This window comes from Schistocerca piceifrons, chromosome 2, assembly GCF_021461385.2.
Source record: "Schistocerca piceifrons isolate TAMUIC-IGC-003096 chromosome 2, iqSchPice1.1, whole genome shotgun sequence".
In the NCBI taxonomy this organism is placed as follows: Eukaryota; Metazoa; Arthropoda; class Insecta; order Orthoptera; family Acrididae; genus Schistocerca; species Schistocerca piceifrons.
The window spans coordinates 766,690,752-766,716,666 of record NC_060139.1 but is presented as its reverse complement, the minus strand read 5'-3'; the positions used below and the strand labels follow the sequence as shown (position 1 = coordinate 766,716,666).

General features: G+C 39.0%; 1 protein-coding gene across 3 annotated transcripts in view; it reads right to left on the bottom strand.

The window, feature by feature from the left end:
• The window catches only part of LOC124777985 (ATP-binding cassette sub-family A member 7-like), a 594,849-nt gene that overhangs the window by 549,950 nt on the left and 18,984 nt on the right, over nucleotides 1–25,915 (bottom strand). For all 3 annotated transcript variants that reach the window (XR_007015818.1, XR_007015819.1, XM_047253552.1), the window contains exons 2-5: nucleotides 20,955–21,027; nucleotides 16,563–16,656; nucleotides 6,384–6,522; nucleotides 3,483–3,628 (exon numbers count right to left, since the gene is read on the bottom strand). Coding sequence is in view for 1 of the 3 variants with exons in the window: in XM_047253552.1 (XP_047109508.1) it covers nucleotides 3,483–3,628; nucleotides 6,384–6,522; nucleotides 16,563–16,656; nucleotides 20,955–21,020 (445 nt within the window). In the remaining 2 variants the exon portion in view is untranslated. The remainder of the gene's footprint in view (nucleotides 1–3,482; nucleotides 3,629–6,383; nucleotides 6,523–16,562; nucleotides 16,657–20,954; nucleotides 21,028–25,915) is intronic.

The following is a 25,915-nucleotide window of genomic DNA, read 5'->3' as shown; positions in this document are numbered from 1 at the left end:
ACCTGTTGCCATCCATCCATGGTTCGTAGGCTATCATGAGAAAAGAGCAAGCCAAGTTTTGCACGAGTGGTGCTTGCTAAATCCATACTGATTTGTGGACAGACGCTCTTCCCTCACAAGAAAATTTTATTATATTCAAACTCAGAATGTTTCCAAAAATTATAAACCAACCTGATGTTAAGGATGTTGATCAGTAATTATGCAGGTCAGTTCTTACATACATTTTCCCCTTCATTTGGAACTTTTCACTGGGCGAGACATTCGTGATAAACGCAGGCTACTTAAGCAGACACTGCCATAGTGTACTTTCCTTAAAAAGAAATTGGCATTCCATTCGGATGTGGTGATTTATTTGTTGTCAACTCTTTCAGTTGTTTCTTTACCCCAAGGATGTCAATTTCTAGATCTTCCATGCGTGAGTCTGTACAACAGTCAAGCGATGGTATGTTTGTACAATCCTTTTGTGTGCATCATTTCTTAAACATGAAATTTACAACTTCAGCTTTCCTTCTGCTGTCTTCTACTGCCACCCTCGACTAGTCAACAAGTGGCTGGACAGAAGCCTTAAATCTGCTTAGTGATTTTATGTACAACCAGAATTGTCTTGGGTTCTCAGCAAGATCTTTCACTAAGATATGATCGTGGAAGTAGTTGCATGCTTTGCACATTGCTCTTCTTACAGACCTACGTATTTCTACTATCTTTTGCCTGCCAATATATGCACACGCTTTTTTGAAGTGAGATAGCAACAATTCTGTTTCCTCAGCACTTTACAAATTTCATTATTAAATCACAGAGAATCCTTTCCATCCTTAATCCACTTATTTGGTGCATACATCGCTAAAGCACAATTTACAATCATTGTAAACTTTGCATATAATCCTTCTACTTTCTTCATACTGGAGCTAAATGATGAGCATTCATTATCTAACAGATATTCTAACAACTGCTTTTTATAGCATGAACAGTACTGTCCTAGATAGATTTATTAACTTCAGTAATAATCGTTTCATGATATCATGATCATAATCCCCGTTTCCATACAGACATTGTCACTAACGCCTAGCTCCTTTGTAGCTATAAGGTTTAAAATATTTTCATTGTGCTTGGGTTGTCTAACTAGTTGTTAAAGGCAGATTTTGGAAAATGTGTTCAGAAGTACTTCACAACACTGTCTGTCCATACTGCCTGTAGTGAAGCCACAGTCATTCCAGTTAATACACAATAGGTTGAAATCACCTCCAATGAATACTGCTTGATATTGGTAATAGTCCAAGCTGCTGGAGTTGGTTGGTGGTCATGTATGGATAAGGTGTGCTTGCTTGTATGAATGAATGGTATGTGTTTACGCTACGGCTGAAAGTTTGTGTGTAAGTGTCTTAATTGTGTGTGTCTGCAACTCAACATGTCATCTTTACGATAAGCAGCAATTTATCTTTTCCTACATTGTTGATATTCCAATCTGGAGTTTCCATTGTTTGATTTCATCTAGACCTGTTATACACTCAAATTTGACCTCAGTAGAGACAATATATTTGTCAACTGCAATGAACGTACCCCTCCTATGGCATCTAACCTGCCTCTCCAAAAAATGTTCCATGAAATGTTAAATATCTCTGAGTTTTCTACTTCAAGTTTCAGCTAGCTCTTGGCCCCCAGAATATTTCAGTTGGAGAAATTTCCTGGAGGCCAGTACATTCGAGAACTTTGTATGAACACTTCTACAATTTACTGTTAAAATCTTGACAGTAAAGTATGTCCACTTTGTATGCGATCTAATTTTGCTCCCTGTATATCGACTGGCGAGCATTCATCAAAGGACTTCGAACTACCGCCTAGCCCAAAAAGGTCCATGAGCATTCCACAAGTACTCAACTGCCTGAGTAGCTGCTTCCTTTGTGTAGGACACTCCTGACTAGTCAAGAGGAATCCTATAGCTCTGTGCCCTATAACGCAGGTCTATAAATCTGCACGACCATCAAAGAATCAACATAGCACCTGGTTGAGTCCCTCCAATTGGTTCCTAACCAAAGAACCAATTGCAAGCTCTGCTTGCGCACTGTGCAGGCCAGCAGTCTTCACCAGTTCTACTAGCCACCCACAGGAACTGAAGATGTCCTCAGAACCCATGTGAAAGGCATCACTGGTGCAGACATGAGCAAATACTTTTAGACCAATGCATCCTTCACCCTCGATAGCCACAGGCAAGACCTTCTCCAGATATCAGCTGAGGCCCCCTCACAGACACACTGAGTATAAACTGTAATTCTTTCCGGCCCTGGGTGTTATTTCCCAAAGGGTGCCAATAACGTGCCTCACACTGGATCTCCCAACAAATATTGAACCCCTCCCCTTATGTGCTGAAGGAATAACCACCTGTCAACCCACTGCGTCAATGAGTCCTGTGGTATGGCAGCCTCCACACTGACACACTGCCTCAAGTGATGTGACAGCATAAGAAGCTGTCACTCACCCTAGGTGTCCCATGTGATGCACCAGTTTCTCCACTGCCACCATAGCACGAGGCAGCAGCCTGCACAGATGGCAGCATCTGTTCATGAACTGTGACCAGCTGCTCACACACACGCACACACACACACACACACACACACACACACACACACCCTGTCCATTCCATCCTCCTACTACTTGGAACTTGAGAATTTAACTATGAACGCTAACAGAAAAGACTAAATATGTGACTCGCACGGCCCCTGGTGCTTCACCAACAGAGGCTGGCAGCTGACTGAGCAGTGGTCAACTGTTACTGGGCTTCGATAAACAACTAACAACTGTGCAAATGTACACGTGACCATTACTACAACGTATTACTATACCTCGCAAAGGCAAAAATAAGCAATGAACTTAAGAATTAAACTTTGCAAACTCAAAAAAGAAAGCAAAGAATTTAAAAATTAAACTAAGAACACAAACAATGAAGCTAAATATGCTACCTGCCAGATTCCTGGTGCTTCAGCCGTGAATGCTGATGCCTGACTGGCCACCATACTACCATTGTCAATCTACTTTTCAGCTGTATCACCAGAAAGTCTACACAACTATGTTTTCTACCTCCTCCTCAGTACTACTGCACTTTGAAAAATATTTAAATTCTCAGAAGCACGCATTTCTACACCAATTGTATCCCTTTGTTTTTTACTTCCTGTTCTTCCTTCTATTCTCCCACAGCTTGATTCAAATTCTTCACATTAGTATTGTAATAACTGTCTCCTCTCTTAAAAACTTAAATGCTTTGGAGCTAGTGATTACATACCCTATGTTTCAGAGAACATGTCTGTTTCAACTACTGCATCAACCACAAGAAAATTATGACAGTTGAACAGAACACAGTTAACAAGGCTGAAAATTAGTAGAGAGATAGTGGGACATACAAGGCGAATTAAAGAAACTACAGAAAAAGTCCTGTAGGTAAGACATGAGGCTTTACCAAACGACAAACACAATCTACATGCAATACCAACCCTGCAATTTCTGCCCATGAGAGAGGTTTCTAAAAAATTTACTTAAGTCTTCTACATCGTCAGCAATCCCTTTCAGTGACTGGAGTTTATAAGTTATAGTTTCATTTCTGAAGACATTCTGTACATCATCCAATACTGTAGATAATCTGGAATAAAGAGCACAACTGAAATCATTTGAGTAATGCACCACAGAATATGTATTCGATAAAATAAAATAATCAAATTTAAACATCAGACATTTCACATTAAGGTATTGCAATGTAGCACAATAGGACAGTATTAAACAAAGAGTATGATTCCACACATACAGGAGATCGAGACACTGTCTATGCTGGAACAAGTCTACTCTTGTGTGACATCTGTTCAGCAGTAGGTGACAATACAGGTGTGTGACATGACCCTTTTGAAACCATTCATTTTCTAAAGTCGTTTTTTTTTTTAAATTTGCATACCTTGCATTCTAAAAGAAAGTTTTCTGGATTTGTTATATTTGGCAACTATAAATCAACATTTCATTTATCATATTATATTTTTTCCATTATATTTTGAAAATCAGTTTATTTTTCACTTTATCACTGAACACATTAAGTATCCTGTGTACTCATATTTGTTACTTCTGCCAATTATGAAAATAAATTTATTTTTGGCATTACTCAAATTATTAAAAATCCATTACAGGAATAATATTTATTATTACAAAATGATTCACTGTTTGCAAAACTTGTTTTTTATTTCAAATATTTCTGACATAGGTTATCACAGTCTGACTTGCATCGACATCTGAAACTCTTTGTACTATCAAAATGTAACATCTTTGTAGGCTTTGTAATTTCTGGAAAGTTGGTTGGGAGGGTGAATCTGAAGGGGTTGTGGAGAATAGCTGAGGAAGATAAGTCATGGGCTGGCCCCCTTGTAACTATGTGACACGCACTGAAAGATTCAACAATATATGGAAAATTATTTATACTCAAGAGAGCTTTGATTCTGATTATGGCAGAATACAGAAAAGTCATCCTCAGGGGCCTTCTATTCACGTTTCTTCAGCAAGGTGGTTTGTAGTAGCCATTTTCCTTGAATGTTTATTGCAAGTGGCTCAGTTCCTTCAGAAAATATTCAGCATCTGAAATGGCTTTCACTTGATGCACCAAGATGCTCAAAACAGAACTTTTCTGTGAAGGGTGATGATAGCTGGTAGCACGCAGATACTGGTTTGTGTGGGTGAAACACCCAGTATCTTTACAGCAGATGAGGACATCAAGAAAAGGCAAGGCACCACCTGTCTCTACCTCCATGACAAACTTCATGTTGTCATGGGTGCTGCTGGTGTGGTCCAAGAATTCTCCTAGCTTTCCACATCTATGTGGGCAACAAAAATGTCATCGACGTAATGATAAAAGCAACTGGGCTTTGCAGTCCCCATGTCAAGTACAATGTCATCAAAATACTCCATAAGGAGGTTGGCTATCACTCGAGCTAATGGGTTTTCCATTGTGGTGCCATCCATCTGCTAAAATAATCTCCATCATACAAAAAATATGGTGAAATAGGGTGTGCTTAAATAAATCCACAACAGTGTCATCAAAGCAGATCTATAGAATCTTTTATGGGAACATGTGTGAATAATGACACCACATCACAGCTGACCATCACATCTCTCTCCTCTAGGCATGCATTTAATTCAACTTATAAATCCTGTTATATTGTTGATGTTGTGCACACAATGACCAATATGTGGAATAAGGAGGCTGGCCAGATGTTTTGCGAGCCTGTAAGTTGGTGATCCAATGGTGGTTACGATAGGACATAGACATGTGCTCTTCTTGTGAATCATTGGAAGGCCATGCAATGTAGGCAATTAAGATTCCCAGGCAGGAACTTTCTAGCAATATTCATTTCCAGTGAAGACCAATTGAGAAGCTCCAACATCTCTCTCATTATTCTGGATGTTGGATCCCTTGATAGTTTTTGATACATCTCCACCAGCATCAACCAGATCTTATTGTCACAATCAGCTCTTTTCATAATGACAATTGCATTAGCCTTGTCTGTAGGCAGAACTACAATTAGAGGCTCACTGCAGAGCTCACAATGGCCATTATGTTCGGCTCATCATGTCTGGGGTTGACAGCTTGTATTTTGAAAGAATGTGGCTCATTTCTCAATGACTTCCTTTTGCGAACTTTTTGGAACTATTACTTCTTTCCTTGGGGAGAGGAGAGTGATATGGACCAAGGAAGTTAAAAGAAGCACTCTGTCTACTTTTATCTTCACTATAGATGACTCCTCTCATCCTGGAGTCCAAGTAAACAGTCTTTCCTTATTTTAACCTTCCCCACTCCATACCTCTCCCCTCCCACAGGAAGGAAGTAATAATTCCAAAAGCTGAGGTAATGTCACTGCTTTTACTTTCACATGTGTGTGTGTTACCAATACTAAACATTTCATCTCCTGAATGTAAGTAATGGCCAGCATTTTTGTCTCATATTTACTAGTTTTATCAATTGAATTTTCCTATGTTTCTTAAAATTATTTACAAATTAAATTTTCCTGTTTCTATTTTCCTATGGAAATACTACTTACCTCTCTTGGTTGTCTGATCATGTGAAAGACTGTTATCTTAACATTTTTAATACTAGTAATGAAAATAACTAAACATGTCACTTACTCTAGTATCAACATTGGTCAATATATCAAAAAACAGTTTTTCCTGCAGAACTCACAATTTTCTGCAAAACTATAGTACTTTGAGCAGAGGTTCTTTTCCTCATGTTACTTTTCATCATCAGCTCTCAAAAAAGGAAATCTAATGTTTTGGAATATCCACTAGAATTTCCTAATTTTCAGTTTTACTTTAATCCTTCATATTTTGATTTCTTATCTACATTATATTTATCTTTTTACCCTGTTTTATTTGTTGTGCTTTGAAAGCTGCCATACGAGTCTCCCAATGATCCATGGCAAGTGTTATTAAATGCACATATAAAACCATAAAGGAAGTGGTAATAGCCAGCAGATGGCATAGGTTTCTCCTGGTAATGACCTGGAACAATCCAAAGTTTGGTATCAACATTCCTACAGATAGTGTCCAAAAACAAACAAACTACACACAGTGTTAAACAGTATACAACTGCAAGCTCCAACTGCTTGTCTATGTAGCACTTTCAGTTAAATTTATTGCTAGAAATTGTATTTAAAACAATAATCTTGAATTTATATCACTCTCTGTGACACACCTTACCAACCTCCAATTAGAAGAAAAAACAACATACTAGGCTACAACAACAAACAAGTACACTCTCTCTCTCTCTCTCTCTCTCTCTCTCTCTCTCTCTCTCTCTCTCTCTCACACACACACACACACACACACACACACACACACACACACACAGAGAGAGAGAGAGAGAGAGAGAGAGAGAGAGAGGGGGGGGGGGTCATAAATAGTACATTAAAAACATTGAATTTCAGTCTAGAGATCTTCAACTTTTTGTGTCTAAGTTGGCTGTGGTTGTTACTTTATGTTGTCAATAAACTGGCCATCCTCTATGTCAGTGGTTCCCAACCTTTCTTAGACCATAATCCCTGAGTGAAATCCGACATTAGCTAGTTTAGCTAGTATCCCCCCCCCCCCTCCCTCCATCCCCCCCTCTCCCCATCCCCATGTTACCAGCAACATTAGCACCTAATTAAAACTTAAAGGACTTTTTTGGAACACTTATTTTTAAAATGATTAAAGATATGGAAGATGAATGATATTTTGTGTGTGTGTGTGTGTGTGTGTGTGTGTGTGTGTGTGTATGAATGATTCATCATTCATTCATTCTTTCATTCAATCTGCCCCAACTCCTCCTTAGATGAGAAAGCTAAGCAAGAGTAGACACTTAGTACAAAACATACTTCCCCTGCATTACTCCTCCCCACTGTACCACTTGCATATTATTGCTTCTAACTGAGAAAAAGTAATTATTGATCATTTATATAAATAACATTAGAGTATTACAAAATTGTGAAAATAGTAACGATTTTTGAAAAATTATTTAGTTTCGTGGCAGAAACAGGATTGAATCTGTTTAGTTTTTACCCCTCAGAAAATTTCATTTTAACCTTCCCAGGTTGGGAACCACTGCTCTAGGACTTTTCTTATTGCAGGAATCCAGCAAAGAACGTCATTAGTCCACTATATGGGATGCTAGTACATCCAACTAATAATTGTGTACATTTAGTGTAAGTGCTGCTCTGAGATAAAGAGGTTGGCACAATCAAGGATGCCTTGGTGGGCTGCATCAAACTAGTCAGATTGATTTCAGGAAGGGGGGAATATATTGTCATTCCCACGTCAGTTCCCTGCCCTCCTCCTGCCCAAACCTTTTATAACACAGTGATATCCCACTTGATATTATCTGGTTCTGCTTCCAGTTCCAGCAGTCCACCTTGAGTCCTAAACATCCTGCAGTTCATGGTCCCTATATGGAGCATGTCAGAAGCACTCAGGTTGTTACGAGTCGCAATATTGCTACTTCATATAGCAAGATGCAGGCACAGAAGTAAATGGACATGCTCTGTGCCACAAATATGCTGCCTGAGTTTCCCCGAGTCTGCACATTATGCTTGAATGCAGATCAAGATACTGATAACCCTATAAGTTGCATCTGGCAAAAGGGCCTCCGACAAGGCTATCCATGGTGCACTAACCTGGAAGGCCTGAAGAGTTTGATAGACATAGGTCCAGTGCTAAACCTTGGCAGTACAAAGTTCATAGCAGTTTCAGTCCATTTCTGATTGCTTCTACATCTATCTTACTACTCTGCAATTCATACTTAAGTACAGTACATTGAGCTACTTTCACACTTTTTCTCTACCATCCATTCTCAGCACACACTAAAAATGAACACTTAAATCTTTCTGTGCACGCTCTCTATTCTTTAATTTTATTACAATGACCATTTTTCCCTCATAGATGGATGTCAACAAAATATTTTCGCACTCTGAGGACAGTGGTGGAGACAAAGTTCGTGACAATATCTCGCCACAATGTGAAACGCCTTTGTTTCAATGATTGGCATCCAAACTCATATCATAACCATGACACACCCTTCCCTATTTCACAATAATACAATGTCGAGGATGGAAATCCATACAACCAGTTCACATGCTAAACATATGCCAGCAAGGGTTATCCTATTAAGGATAGTCATTCAGTCAGTCTGCATGCAATGATATTTGCTTGGGCCACTGTCATACAGTGGTATGGTGTGAAGAGTTAAAAGCACACAGGATAGGACATGACAGTGGTGGGACATCATATCGTTCATTTACTGGTACCTGTAGAGCGTAGGAGACCTTACCAGTGAGTATGCGAATGCTTCTGTAGCTCTCAACTTCATATGAACACAAATACATCTTGCCCACATGGCCAGTGCTATAAGATGGCAATGTCCCCTGAAGTGGAACAATACTACACTGAAAAATTAAGTTTCATTACTTTTCTAATGTAACTTCCTAGAAAGGGGTTATGTATCAGACTGGAATTTGAACCTTCTTATTTTGAGGCATTATTCACCCCAGAGAAAGCTATCGAGGCATAACTTACAGAAAAGACTATAAGAGAGCCTCTGTGGAATTTAAGGGAGAGAATGAGAGAGAGAGAGAGAGAGAGAGAGAGAGAGAGAGAGAGAGAGAGAGAGAGAGAGAGTGTGTACAGGCACACTGAAGTATTAAATTGGGGCCATGAGGTTTAATCCATTAAGTTGTTTCCATATAACACACACTTCTCTACTGACTGAAATATTCATTTTGAAAATAAACTGAAGAGTCTTTAAAACAATCCTTGGTATGACCATAACATGTTCTAACATCAACTAACATTAGGCTACAATTGCAACGTGATGCACCCACACATCCAGATGGGATTTTCCTGAAACGGACAACAGCCAAATATGTCCACGCTTGCATATAACAAAGGCTTTTGCTAAACTATTTTTCACAATTTCCTTTTGTCAAAAGGCACTTGTCCCACAGAGCACACTGTTTTCACAGTACTATAATACTGTTCCATCATGAAAAGAATCATTATCTTCTAAAAGATCTTCATAATTATGGCAATCAGGACAATTTCGTTTCAAATTCCACCTTACTGGTACCTCAAGTAAACAAACATCCCCCCTCCTTTCAATTACAAATTCTCTTTCTTCATTGTACTTCCACTATGTATACATTATTATGACTTTTTCCTTTTTGTATTATGCCAACTCTTAAGCACACAAATCATTTATCTTCTCCCTAATCTTTCTGTTCTTATAACCTGTGTACTGAAGCTGGCTCAGTGCTTATAATGTACTACCTCTGACCCACTATCTCCAACACCTTCCCTTGATATTTCCGTATCCGAGGCCTCACTATATGTGGATACCTTTCATCCCTGTGTCTCAGTGAACTGCCCTTCATTTGAACATTCCATAAGCTGCCAATCCCTCCTCCCCAAGGAAGGAACCATTAAAGCCAAAAACTAGGAAGTCTATCACTTTTATACGCATCAATTGGTGGTACTAAACTTGTGCGCGTTTTTCCTGGCGTATAAAATGTTCAAACAAGTATCTCTCTCTCTCTCTCTCTCTCTCTCTCTCTCTCTCTCTCTCTCTCTCTCTCTCTCTCTGGTCAAACAGAGGGATGAAGTTAATGCTACTTGTTTATCCATTGGTTATTAATATTCACTATCAATAACTTCTGACATTTGTCATTTGTTGTGTGTTGGTACTAACTGCTGTGTGTTATCTTCCTGCATACACTGTACATAGTTCTCGGTTACAGTAGCCCCACTTACCAATGCATTAATGTTGCTTGCAAAAAGCTCTCTCATTACATTTGTGTCTTGAAAATGACATGGTGCTCACTTGCCGAAATATCTGTGGCTGTCTAAGACATCATGGGGCTGTAGTCCCACGAGTTGTCTGAGCACTATTATACACTTAATTTCTTGAAGGTAAGTAATAAGCAATTCTGTCTCACCATTATTTAATATTTTTTTTTGTTTTCAGAAACAATATAGAAAAAAGGCCACAAATTAATAGAAAAATCACTGACAAAGTAATGAGCTAAAAGAATAATTGACTGAGAAAGAACAGTCTGCACTGAGAAGTCTTACCAATTGAGAGCTCTTTTGTGAACCTTAATGCCCAACAACAACAGAGCCTGGTCAAACAAATAGCAAGTAATATGATAAAAAAGATATCAGGTCTCTCTAAGGCATTTACTAGATTACGTAACTGACAATCTTGCTGAAAGGATGTAGTGAAAAATCCTGCCATATCATCATGGAAATAAACTGCTGACAGCAAAGGCAACAATCAAAGAATGTGATGGAAGAATTCATTTGGAGACTTCTTAGATTTCTATGTGTAAGTGAATGGAACAGACACTAAACTAATAAATCCATTTATTTTTGTGACATTTAACTTCCGAATGATTTATTGTTATTTTCTTAGTCTTCTGTTTTTCCTATTAGTACCTTGAATTACACAATATTCTGAGAAGGAAAGTTGCCACTCACCATATAGCGGTGATGCTGAGTCACAACAACAACAACAACAACAACAACACACACACACACACGCACACACACACACACACGTGTGCGCACAATTCATACACATGACCACAGTCTCAGGCAACTGAAACTACACTCAACTGCCCGAGACTGCAGTAGTGTGTGTTAGTTGCATTTCCGTGGGTGGGTGTGCGCACACATGCACGAATGTGTGTGTATTGTTGACAAAGGCTATTGGCCAAAAGCTTGAAGTGTGAGAATCTTTTTGTTGTGCCTATCTGTGACTCAGCATCTTCGCTATATGGTGAGTGGCAACTTTCCTTCTCAGAATATTGTTACAGTCCATCCTGGATTTTACATTTTTTTGATTTTTACCTTGAATTACAATGATACGTGCACAAGTAAGTTTACTGCATATATTGAATTTCACCAAAAGCTGTAAAAATTTGCTGCTTTAAACACATGTGCAATAGTGTACTAAAAACTAAAAAAGGATTGTAATGAAAGAGATTAGTCTGGTTCATTGTTTGAAACTTAAAACACTGTTTAGCAATAATATAGTTGTCAACTGCATTGCAGAGTATTAATCCATTTGCATTTTAAGATACTCAGAGTCTATTTCATTGAAAAAAAATAGTTTCAAAAAGTGACAATGTAAAATACTGTTTTATTCTACAATTGTTCTGAAATGCCAACCATCTTGTCTCTTAGACTTTTTTGCCGGTTTACAACAAACCTTCAATAACAAATCCAGAAAAGAACAAAGAAGTATTCAAACAACCTATGTTGTAACCGCAAAAACATATCAGGATTATTGTGCCACTGGCTTTCCTTCATTTTGCGGAAAAGGAACCAATCACAACTAGAGAGAAACAAGTCATTTACAAATAGTATGAACTTGTTACAAAGAGTTACTTCTAGTCAAGACAGTTCCTATGTCCTTCATGCTTAACTGTGCATTGTAAATAAACATGCAGCTGTTATGTTTGTTTAAACAATGGAAAATCCAGGACAAAATAACAGCAATATGAAAAAAATATGCTGCTACTCACCACATACATGTTGTGCTGAGTTGCAGACAGGCACAGTGAAAAATAATACTAGCCATATTTAGTTTTCGGAATAAGTCATTCAGATCTAGAGGAAAACACACACACACACACACACACACACACACACACACACACACACACACACACATTCACATAAGTACACACCACACACATATGGTCACTGTCATTTCTCAGAGCTAAAGCCCAACTGTGAATGTGTCTGAGGTGAACAGTAATCTAACTGGGGCAGGTAGTGGGGGTACAAAAGAGGCGTAGGGCAGCTGGGGAGATGATAGCAGCATAGGCATAAGGGAAATTGATAGTGCCAGGTATGGGAACATCTAGGACACAAGGTAGGGCTGCTGCTAGGTGCATATCGGGAAGTTGAGCTGGGAGTGGTGGATGGGGGATGGGAAAGGAGAGAGAGAGGAGAAATAGTGAAGGGGAAAGTACCATTATGTACATTGGTTGGATAGAAGGCATGTGTAGCGTTGAGTGACAGCAGGGAAGGGATATTTATTTATTTATTTATTTATTTATTTCTTGTTCCGTAGATCCAGTTAGTGAGTCAATCACAAGGATATGGAACGTGTCAAATTTTACAGGTTTCAATTTAAACTTACAATAAATACAAGGGCAATTCAATGGAAAATTGTACATAGTTTAAGTAAGACATACTATAAATAAAGTAACAGATACAATGTCAGCTAGATAACATAACTACCATTTGACAGAAAAAGGACTTTCAAATAAAGGTTAAAGATAAGAGCACAAAGTTAAATCAGATATTAGACCTACAAGAGTAAATACATGTACAGCCAATCTGTTGTTACAAAAAGTGCGCTAATGCCCAAATGCACAATAAAATCAATTGAACTACTTCTAGACACAATAAGTTTAGTGATGGTATACATTTTCTTTCAGGTATTCATCCACAGTATAATAAGATTTCTCTGTCAGGTAATCTTTGAGAACTTGTTTAAATTTTGGCAGTTCTGTATGAACACATTTGATATGTAGTGGTAGAACATTGAACAGCTTAATGCTGGAGTAGTAAACTCCTTTTTGTACCAGAGTGAGACGTTTCATTTCTAAATGTAGATTGTTTTTGTTTCTGGTGTTATAACCATGGAATTTACTGTTGTCTTGGTAGATGGAATAATTTTTGCACACAAAGGTCAGCAAGGAAAAAATATACTGTGAGGCAGTTGTTAGGATACCTATCTTCTGAAACAAGTGCCTGCAAGAGTGTCTTTGATGGACCCCACACATTATTCTGATTGCTTTTTTTTGGATGGTGAAAACTTTTTTTGCAAGTGGTTGGTTCCCCCAGAATATGATAGTATATGACATCAATGAGTGGAAGTAGCCAAAGTAGGCAACCTTAATAGTGTCAACTTCAGCCACTGAAGAAATTACCCGTAATGCAAATGTTGCCGAGCTAAGTTTTTTACATAGATGAAGAATGTGAACCGACCAATTACATTTACTGTCTATGTAAGCACCCAGGAATTTTGTGTCTTCAACTTTCTGTATTGGTTGATCTCTACATTTTATGTTAATTTCATCGGGATTACTTTGTGATGTATGGAACCTCATATAATGAGTTTTATCTGCATTGAGCGAGAGACCATTTGAGGAGAACCAATTTAAGATGTCATTAAAAAACAGTATTTGTAGTTTTTTCAAGATCATGATCAATCAAATCGTCAATTAGAATTGTGGTATCATCGGCAAACAGGGTAAATTTGCTGTTTGTCTCAGAACAAAGAGGAAGATCATTAATAAAGATGAGGAAAAGCAGTGGGCCCAAAACGGAGCCCTGAGGCACACCACACGTTATCGTGCCCCATTCAGACGAGGCAGGTTCTCCAGAAGAGCCATTTAGCATTACAGTCTGCTTCCGATCCTGTAGATATGATTGTAGCCACAAGCCAACAGTACCACCTAAACCATAGTATTCTGCCTTTTTCCAAAGAATTTGGTGGTTTACACAGTCAAAGGCTTTCGTAAGATCACAAAAAATACCCACTGGAGACATTTTTTTGTTAATGGCTTCCAAAACTTGGTTGCTGAAAGAGAATATTGCCTGTTCAGTACAAAGACCGGCACGAAACCCAAACTGATTTTTGCTTAAGATACTGTGGATGTTGAGATGGTCTACAATCCTCCTGTGCACGAGTTTTTCTAGAATTTTCGAGAAGGTAGTTAATAGGGATATTGGGCGATAGTTTGTAACAATGCTTTTATCCCCTTTTTTAAAGAGAGGAATCACTACAGCCAACTTAAGTCTGTCAGGGACAATCCCATCTTGTAGGGATGCATTGAATATGTTGCATAAGACGGGACTAACAAATTTATAACAGTGTTTCAGTATTTTACTAGAAATATTGTCCACACCAGCAGAATTTTTATTTTTTAATGATCTAATTACTCTTATGACTTCGCTTACAGTAACTGGAGGTAAGGATAACTGAGGGATTCTGTTGCTAATAGCTTTCTGTAAGAGGGACAATGATTCTTCCATAGAACCATTACAGCCTGTCTTCTCTGCTGCTCTCAAAAAGTGGTTATTAAATATTTCTGCAACCAACTCAGGTTTCTTTATGATACTGTCCCCTGTATTAATCTCTACCTGAGACATGTTCCCTGTTGTCCTGCCAGTTTCCCTCTTTATTACATTCCATATAGTTTTAATTTTATTTTCTGAGCTTTCAATTTCTGATTTTATGCACATACTTTTAGATTTATTTATAACCTTCTTGAGAATGCTACAGTAAAGTTTGTAGTGTTGTCGTTTCTTTGGATCATTACAAGTCCTGAGAGAACTGTATAACATCCTCTTTGTTCTACAAGATGTTATTATCCCTGTAGCGATCCAAGACTTCTTGGCATTGCCTATATTACTATTTCTAACTACTTTTTTGGGAAAGATGGACTCAAATACAGACATGAATTCATTTAAAAATGAATTGTACTTTTTGTTTACATCTGTTTCCCTATAAACTCGGCTCCAGTCTATCTCTTTTAGGCAATCATTGAATTTTTTAAGGCCCTGTTCATTTATTATTCTAAAAGATTTCCAAGAATGCTTGGAACTGTTGCACACACTGATGTAATTGAGCCTAAGCAATTGACCACCATGATCAGAAAGGCCAGTGATTGGATGTACAGTGATCTCATTCCATGTAGACTTATCTATAAATATATTATCTATCAGACTTTTACTGTTAACAGTAATCCTAGTTGGGAAATCTACTATTGCCATCAGATTATAAGACTCCATTAAATGTACTAAATCAGCTTTACTATTGCTCTCATTTAGGAAATCAACATTAAAGTCACCAGTAATTATCAAGTTCTTGGACTTTGAGTACAGTATGGATAATAAAGAATCTAAGTGCTTAAGAAATACATTCAAATTCCCTGAGGGAGATCTATACAGTGCTAACACTACAGCCGTGAAGTCATTTACAGTAATCTCAACACCACATACTCCAATTTGTTGCTCTATACAATGGCTCTTTAAATCTAATGCATTGTAAGATATGTTGTTTTTTACATAAATTACCACTCCACCTTTTTCCATGATGGTTCTAGAGTAATGCGTTGCCTGACAGTAACCACTTAGTTGCAACCTTTCAATATCCTTCACATGATGTTCACTAAAACATAATACATCAGTATCTTTTATTCCTTGTGGTTCCTCTAACAGAACAGTAATGTCATTTACTTTATTACCAAGTCCTCCCACATTTTGGTGAAAAATCGTCATTTCTTTGGAATTAGAGACAGATCTAAACTTTTGCCTAAAAAATTATCGGTAGGTACAGACACAGTACGTTCATTACTAACAATTTCCTGAAACATTTGAGTTTGAAACCGAGTCTGACTTGATGGTTGGAGCCATTCAAGTGCGATTGGTTCCAACTTTGGGGTACATTTGTGGACTTCTTCCAATATTTTTGTTTTTAAGAGGGTACCTAATGCTTTTTTTCCTGATCTGTTCAGGTGCATACCGTGTCTTGTAAATAAATCTCGTCCAAAACTGCTTACATCTACAACACAAGTATTTTTAAAATGCTTACACAACAGGTGGAGGACAGGGACTAGCTAACGTTGACGTCAGGAGGGTTACAGGAACAAAAGACATGTTACAGGGAGAGTTCCCATCTGCAAAATTCAGAAAAGGTTTTGTTGGTGGGAAAAATCCACATTGCACAGGCTGTGAGGCAATAATGAAAGTGATGCATATCGAGTTGGTCAGTACACTCAGCAACTGGATGGTCTGGCAGCCTCTTGGCCACAGTTTGGCAGTGGCCATTTGGCCACAGTTTGGCAGTGGCCATTCGTACAGACAGACAGCTTGTTAGTTGTCACACCCATGCAGAAAAGGACAAGAGACAGCTGGACCACCCAGTGGCTGAACATGCCACCCAACAGGACTCTTTTTTTATACTGCATATTTATTACCTGGAAAATACTTACATTCTGGTATATACTTCTTCAATTCTCTTGTGCGAACCCACATAAGAATCAGGAAAAGCACTAACGGCCATAACAGTTCAACAGTGCAACGAATCTAAAAAGAACAGGTAGATGACACAGGTGGCAAAAGTAACAAAAATTTAAAATGGTGTCTTTGGGAAAAAGGTGATGAAAGACAAAGGAATTGTTTCACTAACTAACTTAATCATTGGTTATCTCAAAATACACCAGTCTTATGGAGCTACACATTCTACAAGTAATGAACTTTTGATGTCCAAACTTAGAAACATCAGTAAGTACATACGAATTACAACAGCAAATATGATTTGAAATGTGTGATGGCATCACAAAAGCTGAGATAGGAAGTAGGACAGGATTTGCTGTGATCAACAGTGAGCACAAGGCATATCCTGTAACCTCCACAGAGCAATTCATCTGTACTAGATTATAAGGTACCATTCATCACTCCACCAAAGGAAGAGACATCTTCATGGCAGTTCTAATGACTTTGGTGTATATGCTTCAGAGGTGTGGTGGATCACACTAGTTATGCAATTCATCTGTTCCATAACACTGTCTACTTTCAAACACTGCCAATTGGCTGTACTGCTCAACCTGCATCCATCCCCATGACTTTCTTTCAGGCAGCAATCAGTCTACTTGTATCTAAATTAGGAAGTGACAACTGGAAGTCAGATAATTGACCACTCGCTGCTGAACACTGTACGGGAGGTTTGGAGATCATATGGATAAATTGATAGCAGTTCTGCTGTGTTCTCTCAGCAATGTGTTCTCAAAGCACAGTTTTCCTAATACCAGGAGCCTCTTGACAACTTAATCATGGGGGCAGTTGGTAGAGGAAACCTGTAGCACATGACAAGCGTCATTGTCTACAGCATCATTAGTGGACAGGTAATGGCTACATATTGTCACTTTACCACAACTGCATTACAGAAGCAACTGCCTGTAAGCGGCTGACAAGGGAGATTAATTGTTAAATCCATGATTTTTAATTATGGCAAAGCCAAGATTAGCCCTATTTCCACTGTCACACGTTCTGTTAGTCTCTTTAAAATAGTCTCTTAGATGCAAATTGATGGCAGTCTTTCCTGTATTACAGGACTTGACTTGTCCATGTGAGTCCTGAACATACTAATGATCCACTAGGAATGGGAGCCACTTTAACAGAGTAGCTGTTCTTTGCTTCGTGGCTTCTGTAAAATAGATGAGACAATGACAACAGTGGGTTTGAATGATGGATTTGTTGATTCCCTTAAAGATACGTCAAACTCCATAGACTTCGCTGAGTGAGCATTGTCAGTCAGAACCGACCAAGTTAGTCCATTTTTTCTGATTCTGTTCCCATTTCCATTTTGTGTTTTGAGTTTGACCTGCTAAACTAAAGTAACACTTTCTCCATTAATATTGCCACCTCCTACGTAGCACTTATTTCTGTAAACTTGTAAGCAAGTCAGCTGTTCGCAGCCAATTTAGGCACATTTTTTACCGCAAGAGACACTGAACTTTGCTTAAAATGTTCTATGCATGAATTTTACATTGTATATACAGGGCGATTCAAAAACACTTTTACAAACTTTGGGGACATGTTCTTTACACCAAAAAAAGCAAAAAAAGTCTAGTAGACCCGTAATCTAAAATACGTAAGAGATATGAGCACTTGTTCATCTTCACTTCTGTGAAACTCATCCCTTCTATTGAACAAATGCTCATAGCTTTCAAACTATGCATTTCAGAGCCCATGCTTACTGTACTTTTTTCTTATTGGTGTAAGGAACCTGTCCCAAAAGTCTGTCAAAGTATTTTTGCAACAGCCAGAATAACATTTTTCAATTTTGTTACTTCACTCTTAATGATAGATCTGATGAAGCCAGTGGCTAAAAATCATAATGAATGTGGATATATTAAACACGCTGTAAACAATGTTTTAATGCAGTGTCAGAAGCTACAAAAGAGGTGCTACAAATCAGTTAAAACTCCATGAACCGACATCCCAAGGAGAATCAAACAACTTATTACTATCTCATATACACACATCAAAAAATGTTTTGAATCACCCCAGTTCCCAGAACTCCTGAAGACAGATGTTGACTGTGGTTCTTGCATCACAGACACAGTCCCTTTGACTGTTCAAGGATGTCAGTAAACCCGCCCAAAGATGTAAACAACCATGCATGAGCAGCACCTATTAGATGGAGGGAGTCCAACAGCTAATCAGTCCCAGTCATTCCACCAGGAAGGAGGTACACGGCTCGTGTTTTCTGTAGTTCAACCATGCCTAGAAGGCAAATAACGCAGTTCGATCACGTCCGCATTGTTACTTTGTGACAGGAAGGGCTCTCAACAAGGGAAGTGTCCAGGTGTCTCTGAGTGAACCAAAGCAATGTCGTTCAGACATGGAGGAGATACAGACAGGCAGGAACCGTCGATGACATGACTCGCTCAGGCTGCCCAAGGGCTACTACTGCAGTGGATGACCACTACCTGCAGATTATGGCTCAAAGGAAACCTGACAGCAACACCGCCATGTTGAATAATGCTTTTTGTACAGCCACAGGACTTCATGTTACAATTCAAACTGTGTGCAATAGGCTGCATGATGCAAACAACTTCACTCCCGACGTCCTTGGCGAGGTCCATCATTGCAACTACGACACCATGCAGTATGATACAGATGGGCCCAACAACATGCCGAATGGACAGCTCACAATTGGCATCACGGTTTCCTCGCCAATGAATGTCGGATATGTCTTCAACCAGACAATCGTCAGAGACGTGTTTGAAGGCAACCCGGTCAGGCTGAACGCCTTAGACATACTATCCAGTGAGTGCAGCAAGGTGGAGGTTCCCTGCTGTTTTGGGGTGGCATTATGTAGGGCCAATGTACATTGGTGGTGGTCATGGAAGGCACCGTAACGGCTGTACAATACATGAATGCCATCTTCCAACCAATAGTGCAACCATATCAGCAGCAAATTGGCAAGGCATTCGTCTTCGTAGACGACAATTCATGCCCCTATCGTGCACATCTTGTGGATGTGCTTCCTTCAGGATGATGACATCACTCGACTAGAGTGGCCAGCATGTTCTCCAGACCAGACATGAACCCTATCAAACTTGCCTGGAACAGAATGGATGACGTGACCCACCAACCACTCTGAGGGATCTACCGAATTGCCATTGAGGAGAGGGACAATCTGGACCAACAGTGCCTTGATGAACTTGTGGATAGTATGTCACAATGAATATAGGCATGCATCAATGCAAGAGGACGTGCTACTGGGTATTAGAGGTACCAATGTGTACAGCAATCTGGACCACCACCTCCGAAGGTCTCACTCTATGGTGGTACAACATGCAATGTGTGGTTTTCATGAGCAATAAAAACTGCGGAAATTGTGTTTATGTTGATCTCTATTCCAATTTTCTGTACAGGTTCCGAAACTCTTGGAACTGAGGTGTGCAAAACTTTTTTTGATGTGTGTACATACATGTCCCTCACCAAATGACAACAACTGTAAAATTGAATAAGGACCTTTTCTATGACGTAAACCTTATTTTAGTTGGAGTCATCATAAAATGTTTTGAACACTTTCTTTTACATAATTTTTTTTTTTTTATTTCACAATTAACCTCCATGTTTTCAATGGCCAGATGGCAATGTATCACATGTGCTGGCTTTATAATTCACACACTCAGTGGTATGTAAGCCTGAATTATTTGTTTTTTTTTTGTTTTTTTTAATTATGTGTGATAATTATAAACTCTAATATATTTGTAACACTTACAAATCTGAAGTTTGGCAAAACTAGCAATCAGGATATGTATCAACTGCAATCTGGGCAATAAAACTTATTTTGGAAGCTTTTTTTTCTTGCAATGAATAAACTCAATATTCTACAGAGGCCTATAAACAGTATCTGTTTTTTTACACTATTCACGAATCAAAATGGAGGGGTCTTGGGGAATACAAATGCAGTTGTAGATATAAAGAAGTTAACTCCACAAGCCACCAAATAAACTGACTGCCAATTCTTATCCTCTTTCATATTAGATAAGAAGTGGAAGAATTTGTTATGGTTTATCATTTTTTAAAGTCTCAATGATAACTCTAAATATTAATTTTTAATTATTTAATTCTGTTACACATTAAAAGAACACCTAAGTATCTGACATTTATAAGACTGTAATAAAAGCAAATTTCACTGAGCTATAGAGTGCAACCAGTATATTACTTTGCCTATTATGTGTACTGTAAGAGCCACAGCAGATGCACTTTCATTTTCATATAGTGCTTGCTGTAAATAGTTTTATCTTTCACTTCAATTTTATTCCAGAAAATTTTTTCATAATGTCTCTTTTTCCTTAACTTACCTTTTGCCTCTTTCGTAACATCAAATTTTTCCATATTAATAATTGCAACTGTCTGAAAAATGCCATTCTGCATCTATAACAGAAAGGAAAAGTCACTTAAGTTCATGAAAAATAAGAAACTGTACATAAAGTTACAATGAAAAATAATGTTTGAAGCCACAAGACAAATAAAATGGTTGTGCAAATCATCTATATTGACACAAAACTACCAATAGTTTAATTTGTATTTAACTGCCAGAATTAAAAACCATATCAGTATAAACATTCCAAATATTCTTTCTTTCATAAAAAGATTAGTTTTTTGATAAGTATTAAGTCATAAGTATTAAGAACTCTAAAATATAGCTATAGGGATGGTTTTCTTGAGCAAAGATAGGGACAAAATTAAAACCACTGGGAGTAAATAAAAGATACAGGAAGGAGAATTATACAGTAGCTAATCAAGATTTAGCTAATCAAGATTTAAGTTGTTCGATAAATGTAGATTTGGATGCAAAACGAGGTAGATTTGAAAATATATGCAACACAAATCATAACACTACGATTAGATAAGTTACAACAGTAAACATTATAAAACTACACTCATGCTAATAAATAAAGGATAACTGCAGAATGTGGCACCACACAAGGTGGCACTACACAAAACTGGCGCTAATAGCATGGGCACATAGGGAACACACATGACACAGATCTGCAAGTCCATGGTACTGGTGATTAGTTGAGAAAACCGTCCCAAAATACATGTGCTACAAAACACCACTGTTTCTTGTGCATGTACCCCGACATCAATATGGGATATGATCACCATGCACACATACACAGGCCACACAATGGGTTGGTATACTCTGGATCTGGTGGTCGAACAGCTGTTGGGGTGTAGCCTCCCATTCTTGCACCAGCGTCTGTTGGAGCTCCTGAAGTGTCATAGGGGTTTGAAGACGTGCAACAATACGTGCATCCCAGTCGTGCTCAATGGGGTTCAGGTCTGGAGAACAGGCAGGCCACTCCATACGCCTGATATCTTCTGTTTCAAGGTACTCCTCCATGATGGCAGCTCGGTGGGGCGTTATCATCCATCAGGAGGAAGGTAGGACCCACTGCACCCCTGAAAATGCGAACGTCCTGGTGCAAAATGACGTCCTGAGACACGTGACCTGTTACAGTTCCTCTGTCAAAGACATCCAGGGGTGTACATGCATCAATCATAATCCCACCCCACACCATCAAACCACGACCTCCTTACAGGTCCCTTTCAAGGACATTAAGGGGTTGGTATCTGGTTCCTGGTTCACACCAGATGAAAACCTGGCGAGAATCACTGTTCACACTATACCTGGACTCGTCCGTAAACATAACCTGGGACCACTGTTACAATGACCATGTACTGTGTTCTTGACACCAGGCTTTACAGGCTCTCCTGTGACCAGGGGTCAGTGGACTACACCTTGCAGGTCTCTGGGCGAATAAACCATGTCTGTTCAGTCATCTGTAGACTGTGTGTCTGGAGACAACTGTTCCAGTGGCTGTGGTAAGGTCCCAAGAAAGGCTACCTGCAGTACTCCGCGGCTGTCTGCGGGCACTGATGGTGATATATTGGTCGTCTTGTGGTTGTGTACACTGTGGACGTCTTGTACTGAAGTGCCTGGACACATTTACTGTCTGCTGGAATCATTGCCATAATCTTGAGATCACAGTTTGTGGCACACGGAGGGCCTATGATATGACCTGCTGTGTTTGACCAACCTCCAGTCGCCCTAGTATTCTACCCTTTATAATGTCATCAATATGTGTTCTTTGAACCATTTTCAACACACAGTCACCATTAGTATGTCTGAAAACCCCTGCACACTTACTCACTGCACCATACTCTGACATGCACCAACACACCTCTGCATATGTGGACTGCTGCCAGTGCCACCGTGCGACGACCGCAGGTCAAATGCACCGCACAGTCATACCCTGAGGTGATTTAAACCCATAAACCGCCCAACAGAGCGTTGTTTCATCGTGTATCAGCATTATCCTTAATTTATGAGCATGAGTGTACATATGTGCAAGCATTTATTCAAGTGAACAAATCTTGGGATCGCACACACAGAACTTCCAGCACAGCATAAATGTAAAATTAGTTTGCTAAGATGACTAGATGGTAACAGTAGACCACAAAGGGAACAAAACAGCCCAATATAGCACTATCTTATAACCAAATTCTACCCTTCTGCATGGAATGCCCTCTGCACGTTGGCCACTCTGTCTCAGTATGCAAAGTGCACTCCACACAAAAGGATGGAATCTGATGATAGTGTACAAAGATTAACTATAGCAATGCATTTTACAATTGTTTGTACATCATGTTTCACTACTGAGTCTGTACTGTACTGTATTTTACTACTAATGGCAGTAATGTTAGATGGTTTTTATTTTATTTGATATTTTAAACATTTTGTGGCTGTGAGCTGAGAAACTGTGATGCCATTATATAAAATGTAATAGTCAGCCAACCAGTCGCACACAACTCACTCACTCACTATTTTTTTATTGTGTGCAACTAGTTGGATGACTATTACATTTTATATAATTATTTTATTTGATGCCATAGCAATAACACTACTATGCAAGCTGCAGTAAATAATCCTAAGATGCCTGAAGGTGATGAGAGGATCAAAACTAGTGGTTAATAAAGATTTCTTTCATCAGCAGCTCTTGGCACTTCTGAAATATGACTTGCTTCACAGCCTTCACAAAATGTATTTTAATTTGTTTTGATCATTGTTGTCAATTATGCATTACTATACACCTTTGACAAAATACCCTGTCTCCTTCAGTTAGTTATGAACTGTTAAATGAAATCTTCCTACTCCTTTTTTTACATATCTCTTCCTCTCAGCTTATATGAGAGAAATATATTTGTTGTCACACCTTTCCAGCTTTCAATGAGTTTACCTTTCTTTCCTCTTTCTGTCTCCAAATGGGGCAGACATTGCTATAATTTTGGTTTACACAGTTCCCAGCCCCTTAGTCTCTATTCACTTTCTTCTCCAACTCTGTCTCTGTAATACTGTTAACTGTTGCCTTGAATTCAGTCACTTTTCATTTCCTTTTCTTCCATTTCTTAATCTTTTTCCATGTACTTTTACTTTCCTTCTCATTGGTTTTTCTACCAGTGTCACTCCAAGCACCAGTAAACATTCCCCATCTTTCTGGGCCTCTTAGTAATAACATCTTGTTAGTGCCCCTGTCATTTTCTCTTTTTCTCTCAGCTCTCCCTTTCATTCCTTCTAACATTTGACACAATTTCCCCTTCAAGGTACCCATCTGTGATGAAAAAAGTTGCACTTTGAAAAATGTGCAACACAGAGAAAAAAATTGGTAGACCTATGTTAAGTCCTTCATCATCTACTGTATGAAGATGTGAGAACAAGTTACACAAGTTACTCCAGTAAACAATATCAGAAAGAGTGACTACTAGATGATGGATTCCAATACTTTGCATTAGTGCTGGTCACAGACTTGCTTGCTTGCTTGGACAGAAAGCACTCTAAATTCAAATAGATGGCTCGAGCTGACTGCTTTCTGTTTTCGTCAAAAATTTTTGATACATTCAGATACAAAACTCTGAAGATATTACTATATTTGTGTGTACTTCAGAGAAATTAGAAATGTAGAGAAGAATAAAATTGTTAAGAATCTGTTGCTGTATTTTGAATGCACGGGAATAAAATGTTTAAGTTCATAACAGTGAATTAAGCAAAAAACTGATCTTATGTTTAATAAGATACAAATAGATTTTGTCAGAAGGGTATTAAAAGATATGAAGTCACCAACTGAATTTCAAGTAATATGAATATTGTGACTTAATTTTTAATGACTGATGTATTGGTTGGTTGGTTTAAAAGGGGAGAAAAGGAACGAAACTGCGAGGTCATCAGGCCCCTTGTTCCCAGTAGAACAATTACCCAAGGGAAAGAAGAAAACAAAGACGACGTACAGCACAATAACAGGTGAAAGGAAGAACCAGAAGAAATACAGAAGGACAACGCGCACTACAATGGGCAGCAACACTGAGGTTGGTCCTTGCAACGGAGGAGGTAACCACGTATGGCCAATGCGGAGACGACAAAGGAAAACTGATTCCCTGCAAGAAGCCCACAGGAAAGAGTTCCACACATTCACAGTCTCCTTAATGGCATGCAGTTTGTTGTGCATACTGTTCCGCCACTCCGTCTCCCAAAGCCAAAAAACCTTGCGGCATAAGATAAAACGCAGGTCAGTTTCAGAGGCGCCTATCTTCAGGAGCAGTTTCCGCGTAGCCTGTTTGTCCAGCCTGTCAAAAAGTTCATTGCCTGAGATTCTGATGTGTCCTGGGGTCCACAAAAACATCACTGAACAACTGGAACGTTCCATGGCAGAGATGGACTCCTGGATTTTAGCTACCAAAGGATCGCAAGAGTAGCACTGGTCGATAGCTTGTAAGCTCCTCAGGCAGTCAGAGCAGAGAAGAAATGACTCACCAGAACAGGAACCGATGTACTGAAGTGCACGAGATATGGCCATTAGCTCTGCAGTGAATACACTGCAGCCAGTGCGCAAGGAATGCAGTTCAATATGGTCTCTGTGGGCATAGACAAAGGCGACATTACCATCAGCCATCGGCGTAAACTACTTCAGAGCCCCAGAACACATCAAGAATCGCGAGGAAGTGACAGTGGAGAGCGGCAGGGTAAACGGAATCCTTAGGGCCATGCAAAATGCCCAAACGAAGCTTTGGCCGAGGTGTACACCATGAAGGTGTACATGAATGGACCTCAAGTAGAAGTGGTAAAGGGAAGGACACCAGTTTGGAGAGAAGGGATCACATGCGAACCACAATCATGAGCCCTGAATTGAGCCGCCAATGCGGGTGATGAACTGAAGCAGGTGGGAAAAGGAGACAGTAAATGGGATGCTCAGGAGAACTAAGA